The sequence below is a fragment of the Mobula birostris genome, chromosome 3 (assembly GCF_030028105.1).
Source record: "Mobula birostris isolate sMobBir1 chromosome 3, sMobBir1.hap1, whole genome shotgun sequence".
Taxonomy (NCBI): Eukaryota; Metazoa; Chordata; class Chondrichthyes; order Myliobatiformes; family Myliobatidae; genus Mobula; species Mobula birostris.
The window spans coordinates 100673731-100696966 of NC_092372.1; the positions used below are offsets into that span (position 1 = coordinate 100673731).

Below are 23236 nucleotides of genomic sequence, written 5' to 3' on the forward strand. Positions count from 1 at the left end.
GGCAGCTTCATAGCTTAAAGGTTACTGGAGAGCGCTTACACCGTGTTTTAGCCAACGGCGCTTCCGTGAGATTTTCGCTACGGAGAACAGTGCAGTAATGATTGTGGAAAAGTACTTCTACTTTATATAGGCTGTGTATTTATCATATCATTCCTGCTTTTACTATATGTTACTGTTGGTTTAGGTTTTATGTGTTATTTGGCATGAAATGGTAGGTTATTTTTGGGTCTGCGAACGCTCACAAAATTTTCCTATATAAATAAATGGTAACTGCTTCTTCGCTTTACGACATTTCGGCTTACGAACTGTTTCATCGGAACGCTCTACCCTCGGATGGCGGGGGAAACCTGTAAATGGGGCAGAGTGAATGGGCTAATGACCACAGTATGCAAAGTTTGCGAGATTCACTGGTACATGAAGTTCAATTTGTCAGTCATGTTTGTTGCACAGAATACATCAATTACATCCTGGCTGTGGAGGAAGGGATGTGCTAAGTTCAGGACTGACTGGCCTTGATTGGAAGATAATGAAAGATAGTCCTTCAGCACATCAAAGGAGGTTCTGGCTAGGCATAAATAACAGATTGATGATGTAAGTCTGGAAAAGATCAGATGGCATTTGAATTGGTGAAGTGATTTTGGGAGACAAATCTTTGGTGTGATATTGTGCAGGCAATGCATAGCAAGACAGCATGGTGGTAGAATCGTCTGGGAGTGAGGCAGCAGGCTGATGGTTGTTTGGGCAGGGACTCAGCTGGAAGGTGCATGGTTGGAAGGGAGGCTGGACAGTAGTACACGGGACTGGTAATCAGAGCATGTTTGGATGAGTAATGGGAAAAAAAAGACTTGTGATGGATAGTGGGGTTTGGCAGATGAAAAGTATGAGATTAGTGGAAAATGGTCAGGGTGGTAGATGGTTTAGAGAATGTGGGAAGTATTTGAAAGGGAGCAGGTTAGGCAAGGATTTTTTCCAGTAGATTAGTGGCCAAGTGGTCATACAGTGGGGATATAAGGCAAGTGTCAGGCCAGAGATCACTGTGATTAATATGGGATGGCAGACTATGGAGATAGGGTTTGATGGATGGATCGGTAAAAGTATTGGTTGAAAGTTGGGTGACCGCAGTGATGGCGGTGGATTGTTGGATGTGAATGGAGGCAGATTAAGTGTCAGGCAACAGGTTGGTGTGGGTGGGAGCCCTTGGAGATGAGTGAGGGTTCTGATCAGGAGGTAGGGTCACATGGTATTGGAATTCAGCAAGAGGCCCCAAAGCAGAGCCACCGCAACCAGATGGTATGACAATCAAAGTTGGACTCTTCGTTTGGAAGCTGTTTCAATAACTCCCCTTTAAGCAATTGCATAGCATGATCATTGTGAAAGCTTGCTTTCATATGAGTGGTCTCTGCTATCCATGATAAAAAAAAATGAGAGAATCTTCATTCGGACACATGTTGCCTGCTCTTGGATGCTACAGTTTCTGGGCTTCTCCTTAACTACGTGCCTCAGAGGAAACTACGTGGCAGTTTTCCCAATTTTCCTCTGCTACTGAGCTTTTTTTTAAACAAAATTGAAATTGATTCTTGTAATGATCAAAATCATGGTGTTCCAGGTGATCTAATTTTTATGAGTGCAGTAAAGTACCAGAGGACATTTCAGATAAGATTATTAATTTTGTGAGTAAATTTCCCTTCCCTTGCTTATGAGATTGGTTGTTTCTCATTCAGTATGAGTAATTTATTATAAATAAACACTATTGAAGATCCTCTGTGATCACAGAAATTTGAGGTTCATTTCAAGAATAACCTGAACGTAACTAAGTTGCAGAACCTGCAGTAAGAGATTTTTATAATGTTTTCATTTCCATTTCAAGTTTTGGCTCACAGTGCAAATATACAGTATGACTGCTAAAACAATTGAATTGTCTGAACGTAGAGCGCATGCATATTCCCAGGTTTTGCAGTGGACCTTTATTGACAGTCGTGTCAATGAGAATAGGCGAGTATTGGACCTTGTTCATGTAGATATAGTGTAAAACCTGTCTTTTTGTTTGCTTTAGTGTAAGAGTTGATAAGGCCTCTAAAATGCTTGCCTATGTAGGTGGAGTGTGCATGCTGTACTGAGGTTGCAGTGAACTTTGCCTCTAGGTGCATTAGTTTGAACAGTTTCTAATTCTTCACCTAGATGAGACATGCGCCAGAAGGAAACTTGTGGGGGGTGAAGAGCAGCATTCTAGTGAGAAAGATTGAAACAATTATCAGGGCAGTGATACAGCCTTGTTGAGATTGCCTGTGTAGTGGATGCATTGGTTGGTCCATGATTTTATGCCATCAGAAATGAAAGGGTCTAATACAATTCTCCTGATTGATAGAGTCAACAGCTTTTGTGAAGCTGAAAAAGGCTATGTCTAGTAGTCCATGTTGGTCCCTGCATTTCTTCCAAAATTGCTCCACAGGGGTGATCATGAACGCCATGTTTCTGAATTGATGGAACCCACATTACTATTTGGGGAAAATCGTTTTGCTCATAGATGGAGGTGTCTGAGGCGGATATTGACAATGACTTTCCTTATGGTGAACAGCAGACACCCTTCTGTAGTTACAGCCATCAGATTTGTCTCCTTTTTCACAAATGAACAATATTATTATATATCTGAATTCCCCAGCCAGATCCTGCCTTTGGATATTTGTGATTAAAGTTCTTTACCAGTAAATTTTACTCTATGCATTTGAGGGCTGTCTCATTAAGTTGGCAGATGACATTTTCCAGTGTGCGTTGGTGGTGGATGGATTCAAGAGCAGTTTATCAAGAAAGAGACTCCTCATCTCAGGGGCCATAATTCAGCAAATGGAGTAATTGAAGATATAATTCAGCACTAACTAGCTGAACGAGGAAAAGGGTGATTGATGATTACAACCTCATACTTAGCACAAAACTCACGGACACTGAGTACCAGTGGTCCCTGCCTACCTTTATGTTTCTGAGACTTGGATTACGTCGAGAAGGCAATTGGGAAAACATCACAAACACTACCCTGGTAAAATGCTCAAATCACTTGGAAGGATTAGTGAATCAGTGAGTGTCTTTTCGAGGACCACAGTCATCAGCATCGATTTCCTGATTGCACAGTCACTTCTGTTGGTCAGACCATGTCAATTGCATGGCCAGCACTAGGTTCCTGAGCTCTGTTGTGGGAAGAGGTTATCAAAGGGCAGAGGAAAAGATTTGAGGATGTTCTCAAAGCTCCTTTAAAAAAACGCAGTATTTCCACTGACTCCAGGGAACCACAACTGCAGAAAGTAGAGCGCAGACACGAGGAACACACATAAAACCTCCCACTTTCAAATCTCTTACTAGCTCTTCTTTCAGTTAGTCCTGACGAAGGGTCTCGGCCCGAAATGTCGACTGTACCTCTTCATATAGATGCTGCCTGGCCTGCTGCATTCACCAGCAATTTTTATGTGTGTTGCAGAAAGTAGAGAACAACAGTTCGAATACCACTGAGAGTATGAGTATGGTAAACATGAAAGGGCAGTATAAGTAGAGTATCTTCTCGCCTTTCCACTCCCTGTTCAGTCTGGCATCCCCTGCTGAATCTGTGGAAGAATTAGTAAAGTACATGAACCAATTACAGTTCTTGTCCATGAATCTCAACATGTTAGCAGGTCTTTATTGCACGAGGGTTGGACTTTAAAATTAGGATCAAAATCAGGTTTAATATCACTGGCATATGTTGGGAAATTTGTTGTCTTTGTAGCAGCAGTATAATGCGATACATAATAATTGAAAACCCTGTGAATTATGGTAGGTGTGTATATGTATAAAATTAAATAAGTAGTGCCAAACATAGAAATAAAAAATAGAAAGGTAGTGTTCATGGATTCATTGTCCATTCTGACATTGGATGGCAGAGGGAAAGAAGCTGTTCCTGAATCATTGAGTGTGTGTTTCCAGGCTCCTGTATCTCCCCCCTAACAACAACAATGAGAACAAGGCATGACCTGAGTGATGGGTGTCCCTTATGATGGACACCATCATCAAGCAAAGTACTGTTACAATTATACAGGGGACTGGGGAGTCTGAATCTGGTGAATTGCAAACAGCTCTTATCTCCTTATTTAAAAAATAATTAATTGGAGAGGTAAAGTGAAAATAAAACACTTCCCTTTCTGTCTTTATCATTGGATTATTTAAAGCTGAGGAGTCAGAAATCAAGTGCATCGAGAATCTCAGCTCAGTGTGTTTGTGTTGTCTCTTTAAGACTTCGTCTACATTCCTCTTGCAACATAGGAGGCCATTGTGTCCTTTAGGTCAATGCTAGCTCTCAGAGTAATCTCATCGATAATTTATCTTGTTTATTTCCCTGTAGCTTGATCTCCCTCACATATCTATAATCTGCCCGATCCTCTTTATAACCACCTACCCTTGAGTCAACTTACAGTAGCCAATTAATCCACCAGCCACTGTGCTGGAAGTGAGAGGAAACCATATCTTCAACTCGGATCATTGGACTGTGAGGTAGCAGTACTTCCTGCCGTACCACTCTGGTGAGATGGGGGCAGGGAAAATCCTTGTATATTTTTCAACACGAGATCAGGAGGCCCTTCTCAGTTTTCACAATGATAGCTCTCTTGGATGTTAGCCCAGGTTTTCACTTGTGCTGTTCAGGATGTGGCAAATGAAACACTGGGAAAGTGACAGACCATGCCAGGCAAGCAAGGTAGGCTCCTAATTTAAATAAAACTTGCCTTTGAATGCTTCCATCATCAAATGCCCACTTACACAGATACAAGCACCACCAATGTCAATCTCACAGAAACAGCATTAACTTTGGTAGACATAGGACATCACTACTCTTTCAAAATATTTTCTATGTTGTAGCTATGTAGCTGCCAGATGCTGCCCTACCTGCCTTTAATCTAAGTGCATAATGGCTTTAAGCCTCAGACTTATTCATTTTATGGCAGCCTCACAACAATAGTTTCTATGGTTATCTGGCTGCATGTCTAAAATAATTGAGCATCTCATTCACCCCTAATTGAAATGTAAGTATTTCTGTAGCTTTGGATTAGAACTTAATAGTGTCAGTCTTTTACTGTCTGCTCTAAATTTGCAAGTCAGCATGAATCTATTATTTAGTTTTGATTATTATTGTGTATTGATATAAATCTTCTTTTCAGAGCTGAATATGATGTTGTCCCTGAATATGCTGTAAGTTTTCCCTTGTTATCCGTATCGTGTTATAACACGTTGGTTCAAGTTAAACAGTCTGTCTAGTGACTGCTTTATCTTGTTGCTTTTGGTGGAGATTAAGTGATCCTTGTAGTATCTGTGTCTGCTGCAATGAGATTGGAACAGATATTCCTCATGCCACTACCCATTCACTGCTCAACATTTGCTTGTGTCATTTCAGTAGGACATTAGTGCAGCACCATGCATAGGGTGTAAATAGACATTATTAGTTTTTGTTCCCTTCTATTCAGGAGTTCTGCTGAGGTCTAGCATTCTTTCTGGGGCAAGCCCTATTTTCCCATATGCTGAATTTCTTGCTTGTGTTGAAGTTGGGGAGCAAACCTTGCAGTTCTGGTGTTTCCTATAACTATATTTGTTCTGACATCTAGGATTAACAGATATCTCTTGTGTACATTGGGCAAACTGCGCTGTCCTAAAATGTCATTAGCAGACGCACATTTAAGTGCTCCTTACGGTCGATGTACAGCGTGAAAGAAGGGGTATAAGTGTAAGCTATGTGGACAAAGGAGACTTCATTGTTATGCACTGCAGAATCTAACCTGTTTCGGAGCTCTGATTGTAGAAAGTGAAAGAAAGGGCTATTGACTTCCGCAATTAGGGATTCCATTCACAGAAGTGGGAATTTTACATTACGTCTCTGTCTAAGTGTGCAATGTGCAATTATAGTAGTTTATAATAAATATTATGTACAACAGGATAGTCAATATAACATAGAAATACAATTGTGTCAGCATGAGTTAATCAGTCTGATGGCCTGGTGGAAGAAGCTGTCCCAGATTCTGTTGGTCCTGGCTTTTATGCTGCGGTACCATTTCCTGATGGTAGCAGCTGGAACAGTTTGTGGTTGGGGAGACTCGGGTCTCCAGTGATCCTTCAGGCCCTTTTTACACACCTGTCTTTGTAAATGTCCTCAGTAGTGGGAAGTTCACATCTACAGATGCGCTGGAGTGTGGGTGGTGACACAGTCATGGGTATACAGAGAGTAAAGGACGGGGCTTAGTACACAGCCCTGAGGGGCACCTGCATTGAGTGTCAGAGGTGAAGGAGCCCACTCTTACCACCTGCCGGCAATCTGACGGGAAGTCCAGGATCCAGCTACGCAAGGCAGGTCATGCCTGTTATTATCAACAGCTAGACATGCACTTGCAAACAGCAGACCTGCAGAAAACTGTCAAAGCAAAGCTTTCTTATTCCGTCAACTGGGCTAAAGAGGTATGCCATATGGCCCCATGACTATTCACAATTCTCCAATTTATGACACTTTCATAGACATTGACATGTCATATGCATGCTTCCTAATTTCTAACTGAGGTTCTTGCCACACTGTAATGTTAAATGGATTTTGTGCTGACACAATTTCACTCCATGGCATGCATTCATAATCTCATGGGACAGACAGCAAAATGGATGAATATCTGTCATCTGTCATGTTGATGGCTTCCTTCTTTGCTCCACTTTGCTGCCTTCCATTAAATCGTGTGAAGGGAGGCACCACAAGCAATCCCCAAAGCATGCAAAATAAATAATTGAATATTGATGCTCGTTAGTATATTCACAATTGAAAACAGTTAACGCATTTAATCTTTGGTTCATAGAAACAGAAAATATGCAGGCATATACAGTAGCAGATTAAACAAACTAGAATTAAAAAGTAATCATCAGTACAGGTAGCTTTGTGACTTGGGTGCCAAGGATTGACCTCAGACTTTACATGTGGAGGCGCACTAGCGTTTTGAGGTGCCTTCTGTATACAGTCCGAGTTTCATATCCATGCAGGAGACCGTTGCGGACAGCAGTTTTGTACACTTTTAGTTTAGTAGACAGACTGGGATAGAGAAATCGAGGCAGATCCTGTCAAAAGTTAATATTGCACATTTGCTAAACTGTTTCCCATATGACTGAGGTGAATGTGCAAGACCAGAGTGGCTTGGTTAGAATCAACGTAGAGGAGAGGCGCTAAGCAGAACTAGTCACTGCCCAGCAAGAGGAAAGGTGTAGCAGTGGCTCCACAACCAGATCCAGTATCCCTATTCTCACTATGGACCTTCATGTCACGCACAACTTGGACTCAACAGCCACGTTCGAATGCACAACAGAACTGCAGGAACTTAACTATCAGTGTCAGGTACGACTGACAGCTCATCGATCAATCATCAGTACTGGTAGTTTTGAAGGTACAGATTTAAGAAAGACATCCATGTGGTTTCCCTAGATTGTAAGACAGTCAGGAAAATGGGGTTAGTGCAGGGAAATGGTGATGAAGGAAGTATCATCCCAGACCTTATTGAATGTCAGAGGGATCACGAGGGACCAAATAGCTACTCTTGCATCTAGTTCCTATGTTCTTATGTCCTTCAGGCTAGAAAAGCTGCTGTTCTTACCCAGTATGGCCTCTACGTGGCTTTAGGTTCTCTGCATTGTGGTTAAGTCATAGTATTCCAACAAGTCCATTGATAATTAGTGTTAGCTTTGCCTGTGATCCCTACATCCAATGAATAGATAAGGCAGCAAGGAAGTAGAATATATCTGATTTAATTTTTAAAAATCCATTGAAATATTAACTCTGCTTCTTCACTACAGCTTGACATACAGAATATTTTCTGACTTAATTACTTTTTTCAAAACTAATACGATATGGAAGGCAATGGGAAGAAATTTGAGGATTTCAATGCACCTTGTAAACATTTTGGCATTTCCGGTAGGTTTCAATAGGTACATTTAAGGTCAGAGAAACGTTCATCTTGAAATTCTTTTTCTTCGCTTTGATGACATCCCAGCTAACTTGGTAAACCAGTATTTAAAATAGTTTTTGTTTTGGAGTTTTCCTTTGAGGCACAGCTAAATATAGTAACTGTATAAGTATTAAGGGTACAAGATTTTAATTGTAGGATCGGGGGTGGGGCAGTGAGCTGCAAGGTGACGCAAAGTCTGAGACAATTAAGTGCCAGGGGTCAGCTTGGTCCAGCTAGCTAGGCATTACCCTTGTGGTTTGTAGAATACCGTAGTCCTGTAGGAGAGTCGGGTGCAGCATTTCCCTGGTCCCCACAAAAATAGTTGAGTGTGATAACCCTTTTGGGATTTTTCTGTTTCGCCACCTGGTGCATCTTAGGCAGAGTGGAATTTGTTTCTCGATTTATTGTTGACAGTTCTATTAGGATCTTACTTCTATCGTTGGAGCTTAGTGTGCTTGGATTAAGTGAGATTCTTGCCTGGTTTTAGGCAGGTCCAACCAGTGGAATGCCAAGAAAAGTGTGGTGTTCGCTTGGCACAGTGGTGACCAGGGCAGCAATTACAGGACTACTACTTTATTACAAGAATTTGCTTCTGTTTTAAATCAGACCTATTGTAATCAAGTTCCTTTAGGTTCTCCATTGAGTAAGACCAGACTGCTTTAAAATATAATCTCCTTTGTTAATTATTTTGTTGGGGGAGTTTTGCTGAGAATTTGGTCACGACCAGAATCAACTCCTGCCTAAGCACTGACCTGGGCCTGCTGCAATTTGCCTATTGCCACAATAGGTCTACAGTGGATGCAATCTCATCGGCTCTCCATTCAGCCCTGGTTCATCTGGACAATAGCCGTACCCACATCTAATACCAATTAGATTGATTATGGCTCCGTGTTCACCACAATCATACCCGCAGTTCTAATCAGCAAGCTCCAAAATCTGGGACTCTGCACCTCGCTCTGTAACTGGATCCTTGGCTTACTCACTGGTAGCCACAGTCAGTGCAGATCGGAAATAGCATTTCCTCCTCACTAACCACCAGCACCAGCCCATCCAACCTCAAGGACGCATGCATACTTAGCCAACTGTTTTATTCTCTTTACACCCACGACTGTGGCTAGGCACAGCATAAATGGCGTCTATAAATTTGCCACTGACACTACTACTGGTGGCAGAATTTCAGATGGTGACAAGGAGGCATTCAGGGACAAGATAGATCGGCTAGTTGAGTGTTGTCACAGCAATAACAACTTGCATTCAATGTCAGTAAGACCAAGGATTTGATTGTGGATTTCAGGAAGGGGAAGTCAAGGGAATTCACACTAATGCTCATCAAGGGATCAGCAGAGGAAACGGTGAGCAGTTTCAAGCTCCTGGGTGTCATCTTCTCTGAAGATCTATCCTGGACCCATCATACTGATCCAAATACAAAGAAGGCACGACAGCACCTATATTTTTTAGGAGTTTGAGGAGAATTGGTGTGTCACCATAGACTCTCTACCGATGTACCATGTAGAGCCTTCTAACTGAATGCATCAGCATTTGGTGTGGACCGAACACTGCACAGAATTGGAAAAGCTGCAGATAGTTGTAAACTCAGTCAGCTCCATCATGGGCATGAGCCTCCCCAGTATTGAGGAAACTTTCAAAAGGTAATGCCTCAAAAAGATGGCATTTGTCATTAAGGACCCCATCACCCAGGACATGCCCTCTTCTCATTGCCACCATCGGGGGGGGGGGGAGATACAGGAGCCTCAAGACACACACTTATTGTTTCAGAAACAGCTTCTTCCCCTCCACCATCAGATTTCTGAGTGGACGATGGCCCCATGAACACTACCTCACTATTTTTTGCTCTCTTTTTGCCTTACATATTTAACTTTTTAATGTATACTTAATGTAATTTATAGTTTTTCTATCATTGTGATGGCAGTGTACTTCTGCTGCAAAACAACAAATTTCACGACATATGCCAGTGACACTAAACCTGATTCTGATTCAGAATTCTGGTTTTACTCATCTTTGCTGCAATCAAACCAGTCTGTATATGTGTAATAGTATAGGTAAAGCAAAATCAGTATGACTACCTTTTCTTGTTTGGCTTATGCTTATTAAAGTTTTCAAATACTTGAAAGCTCTTCCTGCATTATCTTGAAGTGATTTGCTGGACGGTTGAGAGTAGCTGCATAGAGGCATTCTTACTTATGCATTTGAAATACTTCCTTCATGGGTTTTATTTACAGTATTTATTTACTTAGAGTTAGAATGTAGAACAGGCCCTTCTAACCCTTCGAGTCCTGCTGTGCAGCGACACATCCAGATCACAGAGTTATTTACAATGACCAATTAATCTACTAACCCCTACACCTTTGTACTGTGGAGGGAATCCAGAGCACCCGGAGAAAACCCACTCAGTTATGGTGGGAACAAGCATTGGAGTTGAACTCTGAATTCCAATTTCCCAAGCTGTAGAAATGTTGCACTAACCGCTACTCTACCGTTGCACCCCAAAATCTTTCCTGACTTATCCTCTTCTGTTGGGAGCTTAAGAAAAATAGATCAACATATCAGTTGGGTGTGAGTGCATAATTCAACCAACAATTAAATTAAAAATAAAATTAATCCAGCGCAAAGGGGAAATAAAGATAAATTGGGAAAAAAAAGACCTTTGAAATAACTTGAGATGGGTTTTTACAACTGGAATTGATTAACTCACCCAGAGATTGATGTTTCTTCTTTCAAATACGGTTTCTAATTAAATAGAAGCAGAAGTTTGGAGAGATATTTAATGAGTGACTAATTCAGTATTTCCCCTTTTATAATCATCAAAATAATCGCGAGTGTGAAATATGACAAAGGCAAAGGAACTCTGGCAACCAGTTATTGGTTAAAAAAAACGAAAGCAACATATATTCTTCATAAGTATATTGGGTCATTAAATATTCAAAATAGAACCAAGTTATCATCTTTCCCTCGATTTTTCTTTCTCTCAAGTAAATTCTTGTATGCTGTATATGTTTGTTTCTGTACATGAATGCTTTAACATAATTCTGAATAATTTTGAAACGGTTAATGGTGACATTAATCTATGCTGATTGAAAATAAAGAAATTATCTTTAAAGAATCAATGGTAATGTGTGATTATGTTGATTGATTTGGAACTCAGCAGGCCAGGCAGCATCTGTGGAAAAGAGTGCAGTCGATGTTTTGGGCCAAGACCATCATCGGAACTCCTGATGAAGGGTCCTGGCCCTTCATGAGTCCTGATGAAGGGTTTCAGCCTGAAATGTCGACTGTTTACTCTTTTCCATAGATGCTGCCTGGCCTGCTGAGTTCCTCCAGCATTTTGTGTGTGTTGCTTTGGATTTCCAGCATCTGCAGATCTTCTTGTGTTGATTGATTCTTTATTGACTACTTCCTTAAATTTAAATTGCAGATATTAAAGAAATCATGTACTGAAATCTTGTCTGTGGAGCCATCATCTGCATGTGTTGGGCGTAAGTAATATTTTTCAAAGTGTATTATGGAAATTGAGAGGCTAGATTAAGATTATAGGGGAGAGGAATTGCACTTGGATGAGCCGGGACCAATATTCGATGCCTAAAGAGTACTTAAAAGCATTACCTAAGATTCACAGTCATATAACAAAGAAATAGCATGTTTGGCCCACTGAATTCATGTTATCAAGCACCCAATCCTGCACTTATTCTATTCTCCCCACTAATTGGATAAGGGCTGTTTTTTTTTGGGGTGGGTCTGTTTTCACTTTAGGCCTCTGACATTTGAAATCAATGAGTCGGTCTCCACCCAGGAATTGCTTTGGATGAATGGAGCATGAACTGGGGCAGATAAATTCAGTGTACTTCAGTGTTCGAGGATTGAAAGTACATCCTGCCATTCTACCGTAACACATTGGCAGCTATTAGTATTTTGTTACTCCACCCCTATCCTGGACTCTAAGACGTAAAAAGTAAGCAACTAACATTTTGAAAAGATTAAATGGGAAAAGTACAAGTGGAAGTTTAGCAGGCAGTAAATACCTTGAGGGTGGGGTTAAAGGCTTTAATTCTGATATTCCTACTTAGCAGGTGCCCTGCTAGTTCAGGGTTGATTTGGAACCCAAAAATAAGACCACATGAATTTCACCCCCCCAGATATTTAAAATACATTTTAACTCCTGTGAATATATTAAGAAGATGAGAAGGAACATGAGTAGTGAACCCATCTCCCTATAATTTTCTGACCTGAATCTCACTCTTACCCCCCGCTGTGTTTTGAAAGCTCACACCTTTTAACTCTTCTCTCAGTTCAGACAGAGGACCCCTTGATCTGGAGCTTAACTGGTTTCTTTTTCCACAGATGTTGCTTGACTGACTGAGTTCTTCTGGCATTACATTTTCTGTTTCTTGGTTGGCTGTAAATTGTGTTGGGATAATTTGAAAGTGACTTGTCAACATGCATTTGAAAGGGAGACCTTTGCACATTCAACCATATTGAAATTCTCAACGATGTTACAGGGACGTGATACAGGGTAGATGTAGCTTTTCAAAAGATGTAAGATTTTCAGAAGACTTTCAGTAAGGAACCTCATAATAGGGCAAGGAATAAGGTCATGAAAAGGAGAGACAGGGACAAGCATTTTGAGAGTTTGGTGATGAAACATCTCAACTCCTGCCTGAGAGGTGAATTGGATCCACTCAGTTTGCCTACTGCCACAAGAGGTCCACAGCACCATCTCATTTGGCTCTTCATGAAACTCTGAAATATCTAGAGAGCAAAAGTGCATACATCAGGGTGCTGTTCATAGATTACAGCTCAGCATTCAATACCATCATCCCCTCAAAACTAATCAATAATCTTCAAGATCTTGGCCTCAATGCCTTCTTGTGCAAATTGGATCCTCGAGTTCCTTATTTGAAGATACCAGTCAGTTAGAATTGGCAACCACATCTCCTCCATGATCTCCATCAGCACAGGTGCACCACAAGGCCGTGTGCTTTGTCCCCTTCTCTACTCGCTTTACATTTATGACTGTGAGATTAAGCTCAGCTCCAGTGCAATATTCAGGTTTGCTGATGACACCACTATCGCTGACCAAATTAAAGGTGGTGATAAATCAGCATACAGGAGGGAGAATGAAAATCTGACTTGAGTGGTGCCATAACAACAACCTCTCACTCAATGTCAGCAAGACCAAGGAGCTGATTATTTACTTCAGAAAGAGAAAGCCAGAGGTCCATGTTCAGTCCTTATCGGAGGATGAGAGGGGGAGCGAGTCAGTGATTTTAAATTCCTCAGTGTTAATATTTCAGAGGATCTGTCCTGGGCTCAGCACACATGTGCCATTTTGAAGAAAGCACAGCAGCACCTCTACTTCTTTAGGAGTTTTCGAAGATTCAGCATGACATCTACAACTTTGACAAACTTCTATAGATGTATAGTGGAGAGTATATTGACTGGCGGCATCACAACCTGATATAGAACCACCAGTGCCCTTGAATGGAAAATCCTATAAAAAGTAGTAGAAACAGCTCAGTCCACCACCAGCTAAAGTCCTCCCGACGATTGAGCACACCTACATGAAGCATTGTTGCAAGTAGCAGCATCAGTCCTCAGGAACCCCCACCACCATGCGCGTGCTCCCTCCTCACTGATGCCATCAGGAAGGAGGTACAAGAGCTTCAGGGCTCACACCACCAGGTTTAGGAACCAGTTCTTACCCTTTAATCATCAGGCTCTTGAACCAAAGGGGATAAATTCACTCATCTTCACTTGCCCCGTTACTGAAATGCTCCCACAACCTATAGACTCTCTTTCAAGTACTCTTCGTCTCATGTTCTCGATATTTATTGCTCATTTATTTATTATTATTATTATTTTTTATTTGTACAGTTTATTGTCTTTTGTACACTGGTTGAATGTCCATGTTGATGTGGTCTTTTATTGATTTTATTATCATTATTATGGATTCCCATGCTCCTATTAAACACACTGGCATCTCGTTTCCTTTAAAACACACAGACCTGTTTCAATGCTCCTTTAAACACTCTGGGGTCCTGATGTCCACACTCCCTTCAAATCCTTCAGGCCTCGGTTCCCTTTAACCACAGAGGGCCTAGCTCCTGCTCTTTTTTAAAGTCACCAAAGCTCACGTTCCCTTTAAAGTCATCTTCGCTGGGAAGTTCATTATATAACCTCATAGGCATATTAATTGGAGTCATCCACTAGTTCAGAAATACTGTCATTTCAGTGCCAGCACAATCCTGAGGCTGGTGGAATATTTGAATTTAAATACACCAGATGTTTGCAAGCATTACAGTTTAATTGTAATGGGTGAATTGAAAAATAGGATGGTAATGCTAAACTGGTATTAAATCTTGGTTGGACCACAGTTAGAGTACTGTTTATATTTCTGGTTGCCATATTAAAAATGGGATATAGAGACTCTGGAGAGGTTTCAGGGAGCTTAAACGCTAGCTTAGAGAGATCAAGCTGAGGTTCTGTTTCTGAGCAGTTTATTCTACACAATTGTATTTAATATCTGTGTTACCCCAGTTTTATTGATGTAGGATCACTTGTGTGTCTTAGCCTCTGTACAATTGCTACTGATGCCCTCATCATATTTTATGTTTAAGCATTTCAGTGAATCTTCCTGAGTCGTGATCTAACATGCCAAGCCCATTCACGTATCACCTATTGATTTCTGAGCTATACTGGAAAAGCAGTGTTTTTGTTCATTTTGTTAACTCCCTCCATGGTCTTGCCATGCCCTTGTCTCTGTAATCATCCAGCCTTATACCCAGGTATCAGCATTCCAATAACTCTAGACTTCCAAATATTCTTGAATTTAATTCCTGTGCCATTTGCAACTATAACTTCAAATGCCAAGTTCGAAAATTCCCTTCCAAAGCATCTACCTCTCTTTCCTCCTTTAAGACAGCGGTCCCCAACCACCGGGCTGCAAAGCATGTGCTACCGGGCCACGAGGAAACGATATGAGTCAGCTGCACCTTTCCTCATTCCCTGTCACACACTGTTGAACTTGAACATAGGGTTGCCAACTGTCCCGTATTTGCCAGGACATCCCGTACATTGGGCTAAATTGGTTTGTCCGAGATGGGACCGCTCTTGTCCCGTACTTCTCCCGCTAAGGTACAGTGTTCCTATGAAACCTTTTGTGCCAAAATGGCATAAAGCGTAAAAGCAATTACCATTAATTTATATGGGGAAACATTTGTGAGCGTTCCCAAACCCAAAAAATAACCTACCAAATCATACCAAATAACACATAAAACCTAAAGTAACACTAACATATAGTAAAATCAGGAATGATATGGTAAATACACAGCCTATATAAAGTAGAAATAATGTATGTACAGTGTAGTTGGGAAAATTAAGCCAAAATCGATTTGTGGAACAAAAAATTGGCACGTACACGCATGCACATGTCACATGTGCGTATGTCACACATGCGCACACAGGTGCCCGTGCAAGGCTTTGTGGTCATGGTAGTCTTTTTGGGGTAAACACAAGTGTCCCGTCAACACACACAAAAATTGCTGGTGAACGCAGCAGGCCAGGCAGCATCGAAAGGAAGAGATACAGTCGACGTTCCGGGTTGAGACCCTTCGGCAGGATTTGACTGCTACTTTTGCTCCTTATTTGGAAGTGCGAAAGTTGGCAACCCTAACTGTAAAAGACATGTTGAGGTGAGTTTAACCCTACTTGAACAACCCCCCCTCCCCCGGGTCGGCCAGTCCGCAAGAATATTGTCAATGTTAAACCGGTCCACGGTTCAAAAAAGGTTGGGGACCCCTGCTTTAAGACACTTGTTTAAACGTTTTCACTGAACTGAACTTTTGGTATTTAACTTGTATGTTATATGTTTTATTTTGCTTAAAAAGCCATGTAAGTCTGTTATTATTTTTAAATAAGTGATATAAATAATAATAATAGCAATGATAATAAGTACTTTATTGATCCTGAGTGGGAAATTCTTTCATTACGGCAGCAACATTTAAAAACACTCTTAGCAGTGTGCAGACTTAACTAATAATAAAGTACAGAATAATGATATACCGATGTGTAATACTGTGCAATGATAATGTACGAAATAATAAAACAGAGACTACTGTACTATGATGTGTGTTCTCCTATCGTACGGAGATGAACTGTTGTACATGTTTATTGCATTTGGTAGGAAAGATTTTCTGTAACAAACCTTGTGACAGTGGAGCTGAACGAGTCTGTTTGAAAAGGTGCTCTGCTGCTTATTCAGTAGGTCATGGAGAGGATTTGCCTGATTGTCCATTATGGATAACAGTTTGTTTAGCGACCTCTTCTCCACAACTAATTCAAAACAGTCTGGGTTGTAGGCAAGAATGGATCCAAAGAAGACTGCACTCGGTACAACTGGTAAAAGATCTCCAACATCCTGCTACACACATTGAAGGATCTCAGCTTCCTTTGAAAATAGAGTCTGCTTATCCCCTTCTTGTAAACAGCCTTGGTGATGGCTTTCCAGTCAAGTCTGTTGAAGTGAACATCCAAGTATTTGTACTCCTCTTCCACCGCAACTTCTTCTATATACAGGACTCATCACAGTCCTCTGCCTCCTAAAATCAATCACCATCTCCCTGGTTTTGGCCACATTCAGGAACAGGAGATTCTTCCTGCACCACTTCACAAACTTGTCCACCAGTCCTCTGTACTCCAACTCCTGCCCGTCTCTGATACACCCAACCACAACAGAGTTTTCAGAGAACTGCTGCAAGTGACATGGCTCAGATTTGTCCTAAAAGTCCGAGGTGTACAGTGTGAACAGAAATGAAGTTAGGGCAGTCCCTTGTGGAGCTCCGTTGTCACTCACCACCATCTCAGACAGAGTTACCCAGCCGTACAAACTAGGGTCTATCTGTCAGGTAGTTAGTATTTCAGGAGATAGTGGATTTGTCTACACCCATTCTTTTTAGCCTCTCGCTCACAAGAAGTGGCTGGATTGTATTGAAGGCACTAGAGAAATCAAAAAATGTGATTCTCACAATGCCACCAGCATCATCCAGGTGGGAGAGAGCTCTCTGCAACAGGTAGACGATGGCATCATCCACTCCCACATAAGGTTGGGAGGCAAATGGTAGAGTCCAATGAAAATCTCAACTGCAGTCCAAGGTAAGTCAGGACCAGCCTCTCCAGCACCTTCAATCATCACATGAGGTGTGAGGACAATTGGTCTGTCATCATGAAGTTCAGATGGAGTCACCTTCCTGAGTACAGGAACCAAGCCGGAAATCTTCCATAGCACCGGCATCTTTTCCTGACTCCGGATCAGATTGTAAAGGTGCTGCACAACACCAGACAGCTGGCTCACACAGGCCTTCGGTCCCCCGGGGCTGATACCGTCCAGGCCTGCAGCCTTGCCATGGTGTAGTCTCTCCTGCTGTCTCCCAACCTGACCTGCAGTCACTGTCAGCCAGGGTAGGGTGGTCTTCCCCATGGATGCAGGGTTGCATGTTTGTATCTCCTGTACAATGGGAGGAGGGAAGAAGAGGGAATGTCCAGGGTGGATAAGATGATGGATCATGTTGGCTGCCTCAATCAGTTTGTGAGGCATTTGTCCTCCTTGGAGCAATGGAGGCTAGGGAGAGACCTGGTAGAGACATACAAAACTATGAGGGCTAAAATAGGATAGAATGTAGGAGACCTTTCCCCATAGAAGAGGTATCTAAAACTAGGGAGCATAGTTTGGAGTAAAGGGATCGGAAGAAGAACTTTTCCACTCAAAGGGTGGTTGTAAGCTGGAGGACCTGCCTGACTGCAGAACATAAGAAGCACCCCTCAACCATCAGGCTCTTGAACTAAGGAGATAACTACACTCACTTTTGCATCAATTGAGATGTTCCCACAACCAATAATATCAATTTAAGGACTTTTTATCTCATGTTATTGTTATTTATTGCTATTTATTTGTATTTGCTTTTGCACAGTTTGTTGTCTTCTACACTTTGGTTGATCTCTTTTGTTGATCCTGTTATAGTTACTATTTTATAGATTTGCTGAGTATGCCCGCAGGAAAATGAATCTCAGGCTTGCATGGGGCGATGTATGTGTACTTTTCTAATAAAACTTACTTTGAACCTAGATGTGCACTTCATTTACCAAAGCATTGAAGGCTAAGGACCAAGAGCTAGTAAATAGGATTAGTATGGATGGGTAATTCATGGTTTGTATGGACAGAGTGGGATCGAGGTCTTTTAAAAATATCACGGATAATATGTGAACTTCGGGGAAGATGTCTACATGCAGGTAAGTGTTGAGAGAGAGGAGGTCACGTATTATTTTCATTGGCCTGATCACAAGCTGCACCACAAATTCCACACAGTAATCATTTTCTATTTCTGCTTCCCATGACAGATAGCTTTTACCGAAGGACACTTAATGTCTTTTTCAGCTCATATAAGATAATAATTGTATAATGACACCCATAGTCATCTGTGCAGTAAATTTGGATATTCATTTTATTTTCACAATGCATCACAGCACCAGAGACGGGGGTTCAATTCCCGCTGCTGTCTGTGAGGTATTTGCATATTCTCCCTGTGACCTTGTGGATTTCCTCCAGGTGTTCTGTTTCCTCCCAAAGTCCAAAGGCATTCCGGTTGTTAGGTTAATTGGTCGCTGTAAGTTGTCCCATGATTATGCTAGGGTTAATCTGGGGTTGCTGGGCGGCGCAGCTCGAAGGGCTGGAAGGGCCTAGTCTGCGTTATAGCTCAGTAAGAATAAAAATAATTTCTGGAATATAAACATTCTAGGCCAACATTAACCTATCTTCTGGTATATTATTTATGTTTCAACGGGTGGCAGGGTGGAGATACATCTCTGCCAAAGGGGGTGTAAGACACTCCTTCCTTCTGCTAGCCTGCAGATCATCTTTGGGCAAGGTATAGCATCTGCCCACCCTATCAGGGTTGTGAAGCCATGAGAGCAGGTGCTGGATCGTCAATGTGAGAAGTTGGTGGATATCACAAGTCCTGGTTCTGTCCCAACATATCGATGTAGTTATAAAGAAGTCAAGACAGCGACTATACTTCATTAGGAGTTTGAAGAGATTTGGTATGTCAGCGGATACACTCAAAAACTTCTATAGTTGTACTGTGGAGAGCATCCTGACAGGCTGCATCACTGTCTGGTGTTGGGGGGGGGGGGGGGCTACTGCACAGGACTGAAAGAAGCTGCAGAGGGTTGTAAATTTAGTCAGCTCCATCTTGGGTACTAGCCTACAAAGTACCCAGGACATCTTCAAGGAGCAGTGTCTCAGAAAGGCAGTGTCCATTATTAAGGACCTCCAGCACCCAAGACATGCCCTTTTTTCACTGTTACCATCAGGTAGGAGATACAGAAGCCTGAAGGCACACACTCAGCGATTCAGGAACAGCTTCTTCCCCTCTGCCATCCAAATCCTAAATGGAATTGAACCCTTGGACACCACCTCACTTTTTTAATATATATTATTTCTGGTTTTTGCACAATTTTTAATCTATTCAATATACGTATACTGTAATTGATTTACTTATTATTATTATTTTATTTTGCTTTTTTTCTTCTATATTATGTATTGCATTGAACTGCTACTGTTAAGTTAACAAATTTCACGATACATGCTGGTGATAATAAACCTGATTCTGACGCCAGGCAGACAATCTCTGAAGAGTATTGATAATGGCGAGGGTCACCCATCTTGTAATGAAGAAGGCAATGGCAAATCACTTCTGTAGAAAAATTTGGCAAGAACAATCACAGTCATGGAAAGACCATGATTGTCCATGTCATACGTCACGGAACATAATGATGCTGATGATGATAGTTTCAAATTTAATTTTATCCTGATTCAATGTTATAATTTTGAGTATTGTCTCAAATGGATTTTTTTTTGTTTACAAAAGCTTTCAGAATTAGAATTTGTCTTCTATAATCCTTTTTTACCTGACCTGTAAGTTTGAAATGAAAATCCATATGGCAAGAGAGTTAAAAATATTTCCAACCTGTTAGTTGCATGTTACTCAATTATGAGAAATATCATTGAAAATATACAATTTGTCGATTGGTATATTGATTAAAAAAAATGAGAGAGCAGCTCTTCAGATATCATTATCACACAAACCAGTGTTCCTTCTCCCAACCAGTGACTGGTATCACTTCATGTAATTGTATTATTTTTCTCAATCTGTAGCAGAATATCTACTTTTATTTGTAATTTGACGATTATCATTATTTTAATCAAGACTAATGCAGTATTTTCCAAATTGTACTTGTCTAATTATGAGTTGTCATGTTTATATTTACAGAAAAATTTGAGATTGTGCTGAGGGGAAATGGCTTTAGAGCAGGCAGACAGGAAGATTCGATTGTATGCAGCTATTACATAAATGCCTCCACCATTATAAGTAAGTATATAAATAAATCTATCATTATTTCTGCATCAGTATAGATTTATAGTTGCAATCTTCAGTTTGTGAAACATCTGTGCTCTTCGGGATTAACAATAATCCACTTAATAAAGTGGAAGTCCCGTCCCTGCACTGCATTGTTTAACTTACAAATTCAATTAACGTAAGCTGCTGGACAAAATTAGCAGAAATGTCAGACACCAAACGAAAAACGATCATTTGCAATTTGCTCTTTCTTTCAGTATATATAGATGAAATTTGTAGGGGTTTCTGCTGCTGAGAGCTATCAGTAGTTTCAAAGCTTTAAAAGAGATGTAGGAATGTGCAGGTGCTAACAAAAACCAGTGGGATGCAGAAACTCAGAAGGTCTGGCAGCATCTGTGAAGACAAGAATAGATGTTGTTTCGGAACGGGTCCCTGCATCATGATGCTGATGCTGTCTGACCCACTGAGTTTCTCCAGCAGTTTGATTTTTCACTCATAGCTTTAAGGCATGACTGCTATTCACAATATAGAGAGACATGGAGCATTACATTTCTAGTCCAGGCCAAACTGTTATACTGTTCAGTACCATCGACTTGCACCTGGACCTGAGCTGCCCATATCTGTCCCATTCGTGCACTGATCAAAGTTTCTCTTAAGTTTTATAATTGAACCCACTCCACCACTTTTTCTGGCAGCTCATTTCACCCTCTCACAACCCTCTGAGTGAAGAAATTCCCCCTCATGTTCCCTTTAAATATTTTGCCTTTATACAGCAGATTCTAGTTAATTGGGACATGGGTTAATCAAGGCAGCCACTGATTTTGGACAATTCTTAAAGAACAAAAAGTAATTAAGAAAATAGCCGGGGTCCCCTTCATTTATTTGGGACACTGTGTTGCTCAATTAAGACAGGACACTGTTGTCCAACAGTTTCTAACTAGCATCAGTCATGTGAACTTGGGTGGCCGTTAGACACTACACTGTGCTTAGAGCAAAAATTCTTATAATAGTGTCAGTTGCGTGTGTTTGATAAGCAGTGATTTTTGTCACTGATGGTTTTTGAGTAGTAAGCTGTGAGACAATTTAGAACTGTTTTGCTCACTGTAGTTTCAAGCATTTAGGCTTAGAGGTGACAGAAACGGCCGTGAGTAAAAATGAAACGATTTCAGCATGTGAGGGACTACACAGAATTTGAAGGTATCAACAATCACCTTGAGTGTTACAATGAAAATGAAGATTTGGAGGATGCAATTGTTGAGAATATTGTATGAAGGCAGTCCATTATCTATATTAGGTGATTTTGATTATCTAGATTACACTGATTTTGTTCATTTACAGTCAATCAAATGAAAATAGCAGCATACACTGGATGAATTCCCCTGTTGATAATTGTTAAGAACTAATATGTAGTATTATAGTACTGTAGTCGCATTGGTAGCATTCTTTTTTCTTTTAAATACATAATCTTTTAGTCATTTAAATGGTAGTATATCCTTTTTATACCTTTTTAACTATTTTCATGAAACTTGTGGTAATTGGGGCAGCCGCTTAATTGGGCCAACATGTACTGGTTTTGATGTGTCCCAGTTAACTGGAATCCGCTGCATTAGAAAGATTCTTTCCTCTCCAGTCCTTTACCTTTCCTACCTACCTGGTTTCAGCTATCCTTTTTTTATTCTTCCATCCTCCCCCTTCCTTTCCAGTCCTGAAGAAGGGTGTCAGCCCGAAACATCGACTGTTTATTCATTTCCATGGATGCTGCCTGACCTGCTGAGTTCCTCCAGCATTTTGTGTGTGTTGCTATTAGAAAAACTGATTGCTAGAAAATTAATGGAACAGTGAAAAGGGGGAGAATAGAAAGCACAGTGATCTGAAAAATGAACTGTTTTTGGACAGAATCTCTCTCCTTATGAACTTCAAGGAATTAACACTTCACAAATTGTTTTGTGCAAATTAAACCTAATAGTTTTAATTAAATTATTTTTCTTTATCAGTAAAGCTAATAGTTCTTTCACTGGGCTAAGCCCTACCTAATTTTCACAATCACTGTGCAAATAAGTGAAGGCTGGTGTCTATTACAGCCGTGAGATGACTCACCACTGGTGGTGGGGACTCTACACCTAAACTATCAACACTGAGGAGGCACACTGAAATGGAGTCCGAGGGATTTGTTGATGAGAAGTAATGGTGTTGGGAAAGGATATTATAGAGGTGGAGATGGTGTATGAATGGAGATTTGGGGAGATAGTGTGGAGAAAGTAAAATTACATGGAAAAGGAAGAGGAGAGTGGAAAGGATGAAGGATGGGGAGGCAAAGGGAGAGCAAGGGGATGTGAATGACAGGAAGGAAATAAGTGGATTAAATAGAAGAAAGCATGAGGTGAGGACAGAGAGAAGAGGGAAGAAGAGCCTTTGGGAGAAGGGGTGCAGCTCTAGACAGTGGAATAGAAGGAGAAAAGATGAGGATGATGAGAGTTTATTGAAGAAAGAGTGGATGGAAGAGAATGGAGACAATGTAATGAAGGTGTCTAGAAACAAAATGGACAAAGGGAGCTGATGAAGGTGAAGAATGAGTGGATAGGAGGGAGAAGGGGAGGGACGTAAGAGAACTGTAGGAACTGGAGAAGGAAGTGCATTGAAGCAAGGGAAAATGTCTCCAACTTACTTCCCTAAGCTCTGACCAAAATGAAACAGGCTGCATCTTTGGATGTGTTATGGAAGTAGTCCATCCAGATCTGAAGTAGTCAACTGCATGTAACGTTGGTGTGGAAGAATAGCAATGTGTCCAGTGATGGCCGCTGGTAGTTCAGGAGCTATTCAAGGAGCATGGAT

At 41.0% G+C, this 23236-nt stretch overlaps 1 protein-coding gene across 3 annotated transcripts in view; it reads left to right on the plus strand.

The window, feature by feature from the left end:
* The window catches only part of antxr2a (ANTXR cell adhesion molecule 2a), a 218968-nt gene that overhangs the window by 53841 nt on the left and 141891 nt on the right, over nucleotides 1-23236 (plus strand). For all 3 annotated transcript variants that reach the window (XM_072253137.1, XM_072253135.1, XM_072253136.1), the window contains exons 8-9: nucleotides 11413-11473; nucleotides 20318-20416. In XM_072253137.1, coding sequence (XP_072109238.1) covers nucleotides 11413-11473; nucleotides 20318-20416 — 160 coding nt within the window. The remainder of the gene's footprint in view (nucleotides 1-11412; nucleotides 11474-20317; nucleotides 20417-23236) is intronic.